At 39.9% G+C, this 14,408-nt stretch overlaps 1 protein-coding gene across 1 annotated transcript; it reads right to left on the bottom strand.

Annotated features, from left to right (window-relative positions):
• Positions 1-72: 72 nt before the first annotated feature.
• Positions 73-13,940, bottom strand: LOC114793043 (cullin-5). The gene is made up of 19 exons (XM_028984643.1): positions 13,881-13,940; positions 13,307-13,416; positions 13,114-13,213; positions 12,857-13,033; positions 12,400-12,541; positions 12,142-12,287; positions 11,952-12,032; positions 11,117-11,210; positions 10,569-10,699; positions 5,683-5,790; positions 5,534-5,598; positions 5,184-5,316; positions 4,902-5,033; positions 4,668-4,791; positions 4,377-4,552; positions 1,856-2,017; positions 1,525-1,643; positions 1,062-1,185; positions 73-971 (listed from the first exon to the last, which is right to left on the bottom strand). Exons 1-19 carry the CDS (start codon positions 13,902-13,904, stop codon positions 777-779), a joined length of 2,343 nt encoding a protein of 780 aa, XP_028840476.1. The 5' UTR covers positions 13,905-13,940; the 3' UTR covers positions 73-776.
• Between the last annotated feature and the right edge of the window lie 468 nt (positions 13,941-14,408).

Genomic DNA, 14,408 nt, shown 5'->3' with positions numbered 1-14,408 from the left:
ATAATTATTCTTTAAGAGTTGCCCCCCCGCCCGGTGACAGTGACGTTTCCATTCAGATTCAAGCATGTAAAATTTCATCAACAGACACATGAACTTTAATGACAAGTGGACAAGTAACCTGCACATAAACTGACTGAATGAAAATTGAATCTTAGTGAACTTATATTGATCAAAACCACGAAAACACTTTTATAAAGTTTGTCAAAATACATGCTGGCAATACAACTACAGAGCTGGAAGTTTAGTGCAGTTATCCGAGCACCTTTACCAGCAGCTTGTTAGAAGAGTCTGAAGCCACATAAAGTCCACATGTGCTCTCATGTATGTGGCAAATAGAAAATAAACAGGATAAATAAATAAAATAGAGTTAATAAAACTAATAAGCAATGACCAAAACGTACAACTTGACATTTCTTATCTTACACCAGCAGTGGGCCAACCAAAATGATCTTTCTTGAATTCATTTTGTGCCTGAAGTGACTGGCCTTCCATAAACACAGCTTAAATGCAGTGTAACATTCATGCATAGATAACAAATTGGCAGAATAGAATCCTGATCATTTCATTTTTAAGTTTATTTTATTCAGTTTGTATCTCTGTAAAGTAAGGCAGGGATTTTTAAAACATTTTCTCCACCTGTCTTTAAATTCAAAATCTAGTCCATCTCCCATGAGGCCAGGCTGTGCACAGAGTTGAATTCAGAAATTCAGTCCATCAGAAGAGGAGCCTAAAAACATCCCAGCAACCAATCAGGCACAGCCACCCTGCTAGCAAGGCTATGCCATATAGATAAATGTGTTAATATCAGTCTCGTCCCGTTTAATGTACTTGTGTTCTATAAGCCACTCAATCTGCTCCTTTATCATCTTCTTCTGTGGGAGGAACATGTTCTTCAGGATCTCCACCAGTTCCGTCTGTAGCTGGGCATTGGTGATTCTCTTCCTCATCTTCATGATCTGAATAATGGCTTCCTGCAGCAGCATCAAATCAATTTTTACACCAGGTTTAGGTTTATTAATGAAAGAATTTAGAATTAAGAGGCATTTGACCAAACACATTACCTGTGTTCTTAGAATCCTGAGCTGGACTATCCCCTCATTCTCTTCCTCCCTCATCCTCTCAGTGGTCAGCTGGAGTCGCCCGATCAGATTTATCTTCCCCCGCTTCTGGACCTTAGAGTTTTTTCTGCATCAAAAGAAACTCCTGAATACCTCCGAAGAATGTTGAAGGATATTTTGGCATTTTCAGCATGTGCAATCTTTTTTTTTTTTAAATGGTAATTTGTAATGCAGCAACTCCATGGGTTCAGTTTTGGAAAATTGAAAAGCATCCCTCACATCTTTAGTTGGTCAGTGTACAAAACTGAAACCATAAAGAATGTTCTTTAAAAAATAGAAATAAAAAAAAAATAAACAATGGACATGTTACAACGGATTGTAGAAGACCCATAATGTTACTTCAGAATTAGAATAAAAGTACAAAAATGCTTGAGAATAGGTTGAACGTTTCTGAAAAACCACTCACATCAAACAGAACTCCTGGTTGACGTAGAAAAGTGTTCCTTCAGCAAAGTCTTTCGGCGAATTCACCACAGGCTCATATGAAAGTACCTGCCGCTTCAGTTTGGGAAAAGCTACAAGGGACTGAGCAAGAAAACAAAAAGGTAATTCAATCAGTGCAGGAACTTTCCTTCATAGTGTTGAGGTAAGTTTGATCACACTGTCAAATAAGTTTGGCTTCTTCATACACAAGTATGAAGAAGCTGTGCTCATTAAAACGCATCTGACAGGACCGTGTACTTCGGAGTGATTAGATAACAAAGTAGAAAAAGGAGGAATAAAAATGAAAAATGTACCCAGAGTGTCCGGCGCAGCTCTGCATCTGGCAGCTCTGTGGCCAGCTTCAGATTCTCAAAACTAATTTTCTCTCTGGGTCTTTGGTTCCAGGCAAAAAGGACAGCTAGCTGGAAAGTAGTGACCTCCAGGTCGTACTGCCCAACTTCATTTTTAAAAGTGATCTGAGAGGAAAGTACATTTAATACCTTGGTTGAATGACAGGTATATGCATGTCCTTAGACATAACGTAGACCGCTAACATTCGTAACTTTATATCTAGTCCTGAAAGTACTCACAGCAATCTAAAATAAATGATTATTTTTTTTATCTCAAATTCTACACACAATACACAAAAAACGTTTGCTTGGCTGTGGTAAGGAAAATGCACTACAAAATTACTAAAGTTCCAATGACACAGTGGCTTCAATAGTCTTGGGACAATGGTCCTTGAGCGGCCCAGCTAGAGCCCAGACCTGAATCTGATTTTACGTCTCTGGAGAGATCAGACTCTTCATATCAGACCTGATGGAGTTTGAGAATGGGGAAAAATTGGTGTGCCAGGCTTGTAGCATCATACATCATACATTCTTCAATCTCTAATTGCTGCCAAAGCTGCTTCAACAAATTTGAGCAAATGCTGTGAATACTTATATACATATTTTTTTGCAAAAGGTTAAGCAAAATTTTCCATAATGGGATATTGTGTGTCAAACGTTGAGTTAAAAAGAATAATTTTAAACATTTTGTAATAAAGTTGATACACAAAATGTGGAAAAAAATCTGAGAAAGAAAAATGTTACACATACAAAGCCCAGTGGTATAAATCAGAGAGGTGTGTTACATACATGAATAAATATGCGGAACAATAAACAAGATTAGGCTTTAATTCCAACAATTTGAAGCTAGATATATTTGATTTATATAAACATAACATCTTTACAATGAAACCACTTAGTTACTCAGGTGAGACATTTAAAAAAAAAAAAAAAAAAAAAGGTAATCTTCATCTCAATTCCCTACTGTGGTACTCTTATGCTTTATTTTTGTCAGCATCACAATGACATGCTTTTCCCCTATAGACAGCTCTCATCTTAAACACAAATACAAAAGACTAGAGCTTAAACTGAGTAAATAGCAAGACTACTTAATTTAAAAATCAATCTTCACACCTGGAGAACTGGGAGGTTTGATATAAAATGTCCAGTAAATAAAAGCAGAGACTATGATCTCTTTCCCCATTCATCTTTGGATCCATTACACAAATGAAATTGCACAGCATAAACAAACTGGTCTTGCAGTTTCAATGCTTTTGGAGGGGACTGTACAACATTAGATTCTCACATCAAACGTCTAGTTAATATTTTTTATATATCTAAATTAGCAGCACTAGATGCTATTACTGCAGAGAGCAAAGGGAAGGAAAATGGATCAATATAAATATATGAAATACACAATTTAAAGGTCCCATGAAATGAAATTTTCATTTTGTGAGATTAATTAACATTAATAAGAGTTCCCCTAGCCGGTCTATGCTCCTGCAGTGGCTAGAAATGGTGATCTGTATAAAGAGTGATTTGGTCATTCCGCTTCGCCATTCAGAGAGAGGCAGCTCAGGCAGTTGGACATGGAATTTGGCCACTTATGCCATCATAAGGGGAAAGGTTACCTCCCGTTTTTACCACCCAGAGAATTTCCCACCCCTCCCCTAAAATATTATCTCCGCCTTCCAAATGTGAAAAGCATTATAGTTGCTTGGTGGTTGGATGTAAAAATGAGCAAAAAATATATTTTTTAGTTCAGTCACGTGAGAAACAGTGGGTTAATTTTTTTTTTTCTGGAAAAACGTTGACTTCCTAAATTTGTATGTTTACCTCAAACATTTTGCTGAAGACTGTTTCCTCAACCTGGGGCCATACAGAGCTGGTTTAGCAGAGCGGCTAAAAGTCTGGATCAGTACCAACTTTGCCTGAAGAACTAAGTCAACATAACGCTATAGAATTTTGTTGCTTTGAGGTATTTGGCAGTAACAGAATGGAACACTGGATCTGCAGCAAACAGCCTGGTTAGCAGACTACTGTTGAAAATGTAAAGGTAGATAGCATTTTGAACTAACCATTCGGAGATGTCCTGCTGTTGTCGCTGAATATCAACTTCTGTGGCTTCTCCATCTGGATCAGATTCTTGGTCAAACTGTAAATGTGTATGAGCCATTGCTATACACTGTAAACATTAGCGCAGAGTACCGTGGCTGCCAGCTGGCCCCACCCCCACCATCCACCTCGTCCCGCCTCTCTCCTCCTCATTAGCATTTAAACCTACAGACACTGAAACAGCACGTACTGGGGACGTCTCATTGTGGGACTGGCTCAAAGTAGTTGTAATTTTGCACCAAGGCTGAATTTTGGAAAGAGACTGTATTAGAGATACTGTATTAGAGGACCAGCAAAAAAATCATGTCATGGGACCTTTGAACACACTTTTTCAGCATACTTCGTAGTAATAGCAGAAATCCAACATAGAGCAACTTTTTGACTGACTCACAATTCCATTGGACATGAGGTGGTGCCAATGGAGCTTCCTGCCACTGTGGTTTTTCTTATAGAACTCTTCCACTTCCGGGATGAGATCCTCCAGTTCTGTTGGTAGGGACACAAACACTTTCTCCGAACTTCGTGACCAAGCACCCGCATTCAGGATCTTAATGTTGACAGAGTCGGCTGTTTGTATGAGAATTTGCAACAGTAGAATGGAGAGGAAAAAAAAACAGAACATTGTGATAAGAAAATAACTTGTGGAAATATTCTTGTTTCATAAGGCCGGGGTAGTTTTCACCTGGTAAGGCAAGTTTGTTGTGTTTATGCATCTCTTTGAAGCTCTGGTTCAAGTCTTCTGACACTTTGATATCTTGGAACATCCTGGCAAGCTTATTCACATAGTCTGCTGGCATTCCAACCTCCTACAGGCACAGAACACAGATCACAGTGGTAGACTGAAGAAACGTGTGTATGATCATGTTGGATGTGTTAGGGGATGTAGAGGCTTTGGCATTAGGTTCAAAGATCCTACCCGTAACCATTCCACCATGTTCTCCTCAATTTCGCTGTCAGCAGAGATGTCCAGGATGAGTCGGCGCGTTAAGTGTGCTTTGTGGTACCGCATGAACACATCTTTGTTCTGAACATATTTCAGCACCAGCAGCTAAAAAGGATAAATTATCTGGTTTAACAATCAAATAAAGCTGAACAAATAAATGAATAATACAGAATGAACCACAATATTCTATGATCTATAAATGCTTGTGTAAAACCAGCACACACCAAACAGAGGGGAAAAAAAAGCCCCACCCACCACTTCCTTCAGTTTAGCTTCAATCTCCTCTGAAGTGAGTTTCTTGCTAAGTGGGGTCTTTCTCAACAGCATGTCGCAGTAATTTGCCAGAAGCTCTGGACATTTTGACTCTGGTTGTGTTTTCATTCCCACCCTAAGGGAGAGACAGTAGGTTATCCTTCTGAACGTCTCCTCTCACATCAGTAAGTCTTGCATGGCAGTACCCCTGGCTCCTCCTCATATCGGTAGGTATTGCACACCAAGATCTGCCGTTTTGGAGGTGCTCTGACTGATTCATCAACAACCATTTTTCCCACTTTATTTATTAGACACACCAATATCATTACACACATTACATAGTCATTTCTTACCCCTTCTGTTTAAGAGGAAGTTCGAGTTTGAATATGGTCGCATCATTCACCACTGCTTTATAAGCCTGTGAACACAAGCATATCAATTTTAAATTGCATTAACGCTCCAGGGCGTCAGAAGTAGAGAGTTCATGTTACATGGGACTTACTTTGTCTCTTGCTGTTAGAAAACGGGGGTCATCCTGAAAGGCTTCCTTCACTAGTCTACTAAAACGGTTAAATAAAGTCAAGAGCTGCTCCACATACTTCTCTGAATCCTACAGAGTGCAAAAGACAGAAAAGACAGGCTTAAGTTTTGATAATATATCCCGAACTCCGAAAAAATTGGGATGTTCTTTAAATTTGAATAAAATGAAAACTAAAAGAGAACATAGATAACGGGCAGTGGTGGCCTAGCGGGTAAGGAAACAGACCCATAACTGGAAGGACGAATTCCAAACTGCCAATGTAAGATGAGAAGTTTCAGGTCCATGATCTATCATGGCTTGTGCTACATCTAAAGCTCTATCATGCAATAAGGGAAGTGAAAGTGATTAGTTGCCACATGTGGCACACCACAGCGAGGCACTCAGTGCAATCAGTGAAAAGTGGTCTCCGCTTTTAGTTAGAGACTACATTTCCTGTGAAGGCTAAAATGGCGAGCCTCCTCCAGCCCATCTTCACCACATTCTACAGAGGAACCACAGAGAGCGTCCTGACCAGCTGAATCACAAGAGCCTACAGAAGATAGTGAAGACAGCTGAGAACATCATTGGGATGCCTCTGCCACCACTACTGGACATCGTGCAGGACCCCTCACATAGACTTTTCATCCTCCTGCCCTCCCAAAGAACATGCTGCAGCATCAGATCTGCCAGGTTAAAGAACAGTTTTTACCCCCAGGCTGTCCGGCACCTCAACATGTTGCACCCAGGATGCACATCCACATCACCCAAACTGCACATCAGTACTTTTTAATTGAAGTATTACACCCCACTTACTCTTACTACCTCACCCTATGCTGCTATGTTATGGTCATCATAAATTTCATATCACTACCACTACCATTATTGTCATCGCATTTCATATACCACATACACTCATTGCTGCTACTTGTCTGCCTAGTGTGTCCAGACCTGCATTATTTTATTGGTCATCACACAATGTCCATAATCTCCCTTGTCATGTTTTTGTGTTGTGTGTTATTCACTGTGTTTTTGCACACTGTGAATCTCCAAAGCTTTGCAATCTCATCTCTCTGTGTACTTGTATATAGTGAGATGACAAAGTGGACATTTACTTTGACTTATCCAGTTCCCTGAGGAAGCGGGGAGCAGTGTGTGGGGACTGTACTTTGCTTAGTGGCACCTCAGTGGTGATACCTTGGTGGTTTGGGATTTCAACAGTCAACTTTCTGATTATGGGTCTGTTTCCTTACCTGCTAGGCCAACCTAGCCCCAAATAAAGGAGGTGTTCAGACATAATTCGGGGGGCTCTTCACCATTCAGCTGCTGGGCTCTGTTATTCTTCTCTCCCCTGCAAGATCCCGCTCTATAGCTTGGCTCCCTGCTCTCTCTTTCCCTCCTATCTCTCCTTTCCTTTAATTTGGGGTTTTCTGTAACAGTGGTACCATTTTCACATACAATATTCATATGTAACTGCAATAATAAATCTACTCTTGTTAATAAATTGGAAACTGTTCATTCGTGTAACTTCCAGGTAACAATCAGATGAGTTTAAATACATTGCTCATAATTAATAGTGTCAAATAAACAAGGCCAACGCAATCTCTGATGTCTACCCTACATCGGATTCTGATGTAGGGTAGACATCACTAAGTAAAAAAACACTGCTTCCTGGGGCCTTTCATGGCTGACTAAAGGTGATAAATACAGGACACATTTTGTTTTGTGCACCGTGTGCTGTGTTGCAGTGTTTCACAAACAGTTCCACTTCTCTCCGGGGCCTTTCATGGCTGCTCCGTCAGTGGACGGGTTAAAAGCAGAGACCACACTGGATGTGCTGTGTCACGTGACATCAAATCACTTTTACTCACTTTAAAACATAACAAATGTTGTACATTAAATCAAATGCTGCTACAGGTCCCAAAAATATTTGCACAGAGGCAATTATTAGTTATAAAAGAAATATCTTAAAAAGGCTAAGTTAAGAAGTAAAGCAGGGCAGATGCTCTCCAGTCTGTAAAAAAATGGCTAAAAAAATAAAAGAAATTGTGGAACACAATGTGCAAATTGCATCATCTACAGAGATTATAATAATCAAAAGATGGCACTGCATGACATGATAGTGTCATTGGCACAAGAATATTTCTCTGTAGGTAATCATAATCTGCTAAAGCGCGATAATGCAAAAAGGAAGCCATATTCGAAGATGGTCCATGAAACAATCCTTTTTTTTCTTTTCGTTAACAAAAATGAAGAAACATTTGGAAATATCAGTATGGAGGATTGGGCCAAAATCCCTGCAGCAGTGTGTGCAAACCTGGCCAAGAACTACAGGAAATGTCGAACCCCTGTGATTTGTTTCTGTATTAAATATTATGTTTTGTTTTTCTATTGTATCAAATACTTTTTTCATGGAATACAATTATTTAAAAAGGTCATACAATTCTCACAGTTGAGGTGTAAAAGAAAATGACTGATCTTTCCATTCTCAGTAAGTTGGAAAACTTACAATCGGGTGTAAATCAAATACTTCCTTTCATATTTTGGAAGGAACTATGAATGTTGAAAGATATATAAAAAGGTTTTAGAGCAACATATAAAAATTATTACACAAAATAATTTCCATGACTAATAACTTTCTCAAAGTTCCCACAAGCACGAGCAAAATGGACCAATCGGGTTTGGGCAAAGATCATGTAATTTGCCTGACTTAATAGAAAACATGCAGCAGAAGAGGTGCAGGTATTTGGAAGCAACACACAAAGTACCACGTGACGTGGTTTGCTACGTAAAGCCAGCAAAGATAGTTTTAAACATCGTAGTTGTAAACGTAGAAAGTTTTTTGGGAACTATGTTCCGTTTTCAATTACTTATCCATGACTTTTGATGTTTTTATGTATTCAAAAACTTTAAGGCCTGGAAAATTCGCTTTTCAAATTCCATCACTTTTGCAGCAGATTAATGCAAAACCACTTCGACAGAGAACATAACACACCCCCTGCCGGCTCCAGTTACTCCCAACTACCTGGCAAACGGCCAGTAATTCCCCCAAAACTCACCCTAATGGTGGGTAAACCTTGCCTCACTAGCCTCAGAGGTGGCCCTTATGCTAATTACACCCGATTGCAGCCCTATTGGCTGCCAATGCTACAATATGTTCTTGTGGGTGAAGTGGAAAGCCGGAATAAATGTGTTGTGGTCATAGTAGCGAGATGACAAACAAAAATGGAAAAAAAAAAAGCTGGGCCTGACCCCACCCCAGATAGAATTAGACCCAATCGGACAAGTACAGCTTTACATACACTTTTTTTTTTTTCTCCTTACTGTCTGATATTAAATCATACAAAACCCTTTCAGTTTCAGGCCCGTAGGATTCCCAAAATAATTTCTATTTGCTAAATGTCTAAATAATGTGTGAATTTTAATTTATTACTTTTTTAAAAGTCAAAAGTTTACATACATTTGCTTAGTGTTTGGTAGGATTGCCTTTAAACTGAATGACTTGATGCAAGCGCTTTGGGTTTCCTACCACAAGCTTCTCACAACAGTCCCACCTGACAGAGCTGGTGTAACCGAGTCAGGTTTGTAGGCCGCCTTGCTCTCACACGTCTTATCAAATTTGTGATTAGGGCTTTGTGATGGCCACTCCAAAACATTGACTTTTTGCAGTATGCTTAGAGTCATTGTCCATTTTGGAAGACCCATTTGTGCCTATTCTTTAACTTCCTAGTTATGTCTTGAGATGCTGCTTCAATATTTCAACATAGTGTTCTTTCTTCATGATGCCATCTATTTTGTGAAGTGCACAAGTCTCTCCTGCAGTAAAACACACACAACATGATGCTGCCACATCCGTACATCACAGTTGGGATGGTGTTCTCAGGTTTGAAGGCTTCCCCCTTTTTCAATGGTCATTATGGCCAAGCAGTTCAATTTTTGTTTCATTCAACCACAGGACATGTCTCCTATGTGATGTGACTACTCACACCAATGACCAATAAGAACCTATCAGAAGCAGGAGAAGAACCCACATCAGAAGTGATGCTGAACAAAGTGAAATGTGTTGCTCTGGCAATTTGGTGGCATGTATGTCTACACTTTAGAAAGTGAGGTCATGATAAGTAGGCGAGTCCATGTTAAAAAGGTCTGCTTGTGTGTCACTAGCCGAGATTCCATGTTCTGCTACAGTTCAGTGGTCGCAAATGTTCAGTGACGACTAACCGCACAACGGGCGACAAATTTCAAACAGGGACGGGGAATTGGTTGATCGTACATCACATACACTGTAACAAGGAATGAATGAAAGTGAAAAATTTACAAGCAGCGAATCTAGCCCATTAGTTCGTGATGGCTGAACGATCATTAACCGTGCGAGCTCAACCCGAACTGTGCGAGCCCTAAAAGTCTAAAAATGAAGGCAAAACCAAACCCAGCCAATAACTTGCATATTTATAGAAGTAAATGAATCCTTTTACATTTCAACAGCGGCAGAACATAAATGAAAAGTGCAGTAAAGTAAATCATATTATATATTCACTATTATAAATATGTGAAATTAAATATATGGTACATTACTCACTAGGACAATTAATTATTATAAATGTACTAATGCCTCATGTTTTTGTTCACCATCTTCACCACGGCATGCATCTTTTAGGTCCCATTTTGTGCGTATGCAATGGTTATAAATTATCTTTTACAGAGAACACTACAAACTCTACGTCAGGAAAGAATTAGTCAAATTTCTAACATCAAAACCTCTACAACTGAGAAAAGAGATGCTGCATCATGGTAAGCATGCTGCTGTAGCAAACATCAAATAAAAAAAAATTAAGTTTAAACACCGCATCACTGTACGCCACTTTACTTACAGTGGTAATAGTTTCAGCTGCAGCAACCATATCTGCCAGCCCAGCACTCATAATATGATCCTCCAGGTCCTTCAGCATGGGTTCAATTCCATTGGGAACTTTGTCCATAAGAGAGAACATGAGGTGCAGCTCTAAACAGACATAAAACAATATTCATATACCCCACAATTTAAAACAAGTCTGAAATAAGAAGCAGGTGAATGCAGGTGACTGGACCACCACCTCTTTTTTATGATCAGAAATGTATTGTTGATACAGTTGTGTAGTGAAGAGTGTATGAAAACTTAACATCTATGATGTTGGTAGTAGTAGCCTAGTGGGTAGCACACTTGCCTATGAACCAGAAGACCCAGGTTCAAATCCATTGTCCCTGAGCAAGACACTTAATCCTAAATTGCTCCAGGGGGACTGTCCCCTGTAACTACTGATTGCAAGTCGCTCTGGATAAGGGCGTCTGATAAATGCCTTAAATGTAAATGTAAATGTATGAAAAATAGAGATGGACAAAACTGAAAACCACTCCCACCCAAGTAGATAGATATACTCACTCTCAGTCTCATTCCTCTTGATCATTCCAGGGCATTCTGCTAAGATTGTCTCTTTAAATGAAGTCACCAGTGCATTCACACAACACTCCATGAGCTGGGAAAAAAAATAAAATAAATCATGACTGAGGGGTTAAAGCATTGTTTCATTTTAACCTAAAACTATTAGGTTTCTTGATCACAATGATTGTGCTTTTTTTTTTTTTTTTTTTTTAAACCTACACTTTTCTCTTTATTAAACAGTCAGACACAGCACCTCTCCAACAGCTTTGCTGCTTTTTCACGAGCTTCAGAAAAATATTTTCCGCTTGGTAGCTCATGGGGTTTACTGTCTTTAAGATCTTTTACACATCATAAATTTTACTTTGAATTAAATGTAATATCTAGTAAAAGCACATACATGATAAAGTTATCTTCTTCACCATCAGAATTGAACCGCCAGAGGGTACGCAATTTCTTTGTTGCACACCTTCTCATCGAAAATACAGGAAAAGCAGAAGTCATTGATCTGTATTGCCATTGTCCTCCTGGGCACTCAAGCTTAAATGCAGCAGCTCAATTTCCTTCAACAGCCAGACTGATCAACTTGAAAGTGGCATCATTTGCATTTCTTCATGATTTCGCATGAAACACAAAATGTTTGCCAAACCTTTTCAGTAATTTCATTGGTCTGATATGACAAGGTTAAATGTGTTGGTGGCAGGAAGATAGTTGGCCTATAAAAATCCATAAATTATCTGCAAGTCGCAGTTCTCAAGGCGTGTGAAAAGAGTTTTGGCTTATACAATGGAATTTATGCTATATTACATTCAAAATGAATCAAGACTCCAGTACTCACCGCCTGAACAGAGTTACATTCACGTCTCGTCTCTAAATACCGAAGAGCTCGTTTTTCCTCCTCCCTTAATTTGGCATCTGCCTGTTAAACACATAAATCAAATGCTATTTAACCCTACATTTCATAATGAAGGAGTAGGATCATGAAAAGTAACCCACAGCCTTTTTTAAGGTATACACATCAGACTCACATATTTCATATAGTTCTGAACGCCGTTCTGCTGCAGATATGAAGGTGCCTGGGTTCTATAAAATCGCTCTGTCGAGTCCAGGTATGCTTTTTCAAAGTTCTCCCTGTAGATCTGCAACTTGTCCTCAGGGTTTGAACACAGATTGACTGAAACAATGACAGTGACATATAACTACAACTCAGTATAAAATTCTTCTATGGTTCACTTCTGAACAGCAAAATGAAAAGGAAAGAAAGATGAAATAGTTGGTGCATTTACCATATGACTCTCGCACCCCAATAACCAGCTGTGAGTCGAAAGCCTCTCCCAGTCTCTCAGCATGGACCAGTTTCATTGCACTATCCTGGAGGCGGTTCTTTATGTTGGAAAATATGGATTCATTCCACGTGTCCAACATGAGCTGTAGGAATTCAGAATAGAGGTCAAATTCAAAATGACAAAGATTTGCAAACTTCAGCAGAATGTACCTGCTCCCATGGTAACCTTACTCAAAATGTATTATAATATTTGGTGAAATTAAAAGATTAGCTAAAGATTAGTCAGAAACAGACTAAGAAAACCTTGTGCCAAGGGAAGCTTTTAAACAGTAACATCAAAACTTCATATTAGGCACACATTTCATTTACTACCTTCTTTTGGCAGGGCTGATAACCCAGATGAAAATAAGTATTCATTCCAGAAAATCCGAGACAGACTGATTACTGATCCAGCTCACCTTCCTAACAATGCTGTCCTCCACGTTGGACTTCTTATTACTGCCCTGCTTGCCCATCAGGGTAATCTCTAGCTGGCAAAATGGCTTGGGCAGGATGTCGCACTGTGTGAAAAACTTCCTCCACTCCACTATGTAGGCCTTGAGGAGGGCAGTGTCATCCTGGTGACTGAGCACCCGCTGGACAGGTGGATAAAAATGGCAGGTCAGAGGTCAACATGAGAGTTTTCTGAACAGGTGGAAAAGGAGAGCAGACGTACAGCTTGTGCTTGCTTTATAAAGTCTAGGATATCTTCTTTCAAGGCCTGGTGAATCTTGGCTGGGCCTTTATCGTCCCACAAGCAGACTGCATGGACATCTCTGCATTAAAAAAAAAAAAAAAAAAAAAAAAAAAGACCCCTGTGAGCTTCTGAAAAGCAGTAACGATGAAGAAAAGCACAGCAAGATACTCACGAGAAAAGGTCAAACCACTGCTGTTTAGTGACTGATTCTTGGCGAAGGAGCTTCAGCACGATGGGACGCATCAAATCCCACTTATCCTCAAACTGGAGGGAGCCCTTATTCTAAGAGAGAAACCATATTTTAGCCCATGTTGAAATACACATGTTTAGAATAAGCATCTAATATCACGATCCCGCTAGACAGCGCGCCTTGGTGATGCTGTGGACACACCGACGCCACCTCTGAGGCCTGATCACCGTATGGATCACATACAGCTTCCTGTGACGCTACCCCGGGGCTGGCGATCTGGAGAGCCCAACCAAAGCCCCGACCACTCCACGCTGCCCCGTCCGCGTCACGGCGAGACAGCTTGTTAGCCTGCTAGTTTTATTACAGTGCTTGATGAAGCTCATGCTAATCAGCTACTGTCAGAAAACATTGGGCGCTGCTGACAGAAAACAGTCCCCAGCACAAGCGGCACCCGGCGCAAGGCCAGTGCAGCAGCTAACGTCCACCACAACGCAACGAATTCACCGGCGTCTGCGCACACGTCAGGATTTAACAGGTAAATATAAGCGGCTCCCACCTTCAGCAAATGAGACGTCGCCATGTTCCCTCAACTTATTCCCTCGCGTTATCTCGCGAGATTTTACATGGTCGCGCGCAGCCCGCGACCCTCTATTTCAGGCAGCGACAATAAACCCGGGGTTTGTAAAAAAAAGTTAATAAATGCAAAAACCGACAGCTTCTCCGTCCTTCTGTAACAGTCAAAGTCATTAATTACTGATGATCACATAGTTGTACGTCATAGTATTAAAGTGCTAGGATTACGTTTTAGCCAGTTCATATGTGATTTGTGAATGTAGGACTATAGTGCCAAACAAAATCACGTCTTGGAATGAAACAGGGATATTTTCAGTCAAAAACAACCCTTTATTTGTACCACTTTTTACGAATGTTGAACCGTTTTGTTTAGACTAAAATGCAAATTACAGAAAAAAAGTATTCCTTGTAAATGTAAAATTGGAACACTGCCGAAGAGCTGCAGATTTAACAAGTCACAAACTCTTAATTTGTATAACTGGCCAACGCTCGAAGGGGCTTTTATTTTAAC

The sequence above is a fragment of the Denticeps clupeoides genome, chromosome 6 (genome assembly GCF_900700375.1).
Source record: "Denticeps clupeoides chromosome 6, fDenClu1.1, whole genome shotgun sequence".
In the NCBI taxonomy this organism is placed as follows: domain Eukaryota; kingdom Metazoa; phylum Chordata; class Actinopteri; order Clupeiformes; family Denticipitidae; genus Denticeps; species Denticeps clupeoides.
This window is presented reverse-complemented; position numbering and strand designations above follow the sequence as displayed.

What these genes read in the sequence shown, in the direction of transcription:
- LOC114793043 (XM_028984643.1), bottom strand. Translation starts at nt 13,904, where the DNA reads ATGGCGACGTCTCATTTGCTGAAG. An exon ending in CAGTGGTTTGACCTTTTCTC is followed by an intron (nt 13,214 to 13,306) that starts GTGAGTATCTTG and finishes TTTTTAATGCAG; the next exon opens with AGATGTCCATGCAGTCTGCT. An exon ending in TTCAGAACTATATGAAATAT is followed by an intron (nt 12,033 to 12,141) that starts GTGAGTCTGATG and finishes TGTGTTTAACAG; the next exon opens with GCAGATGCCAAATTAAGGGA.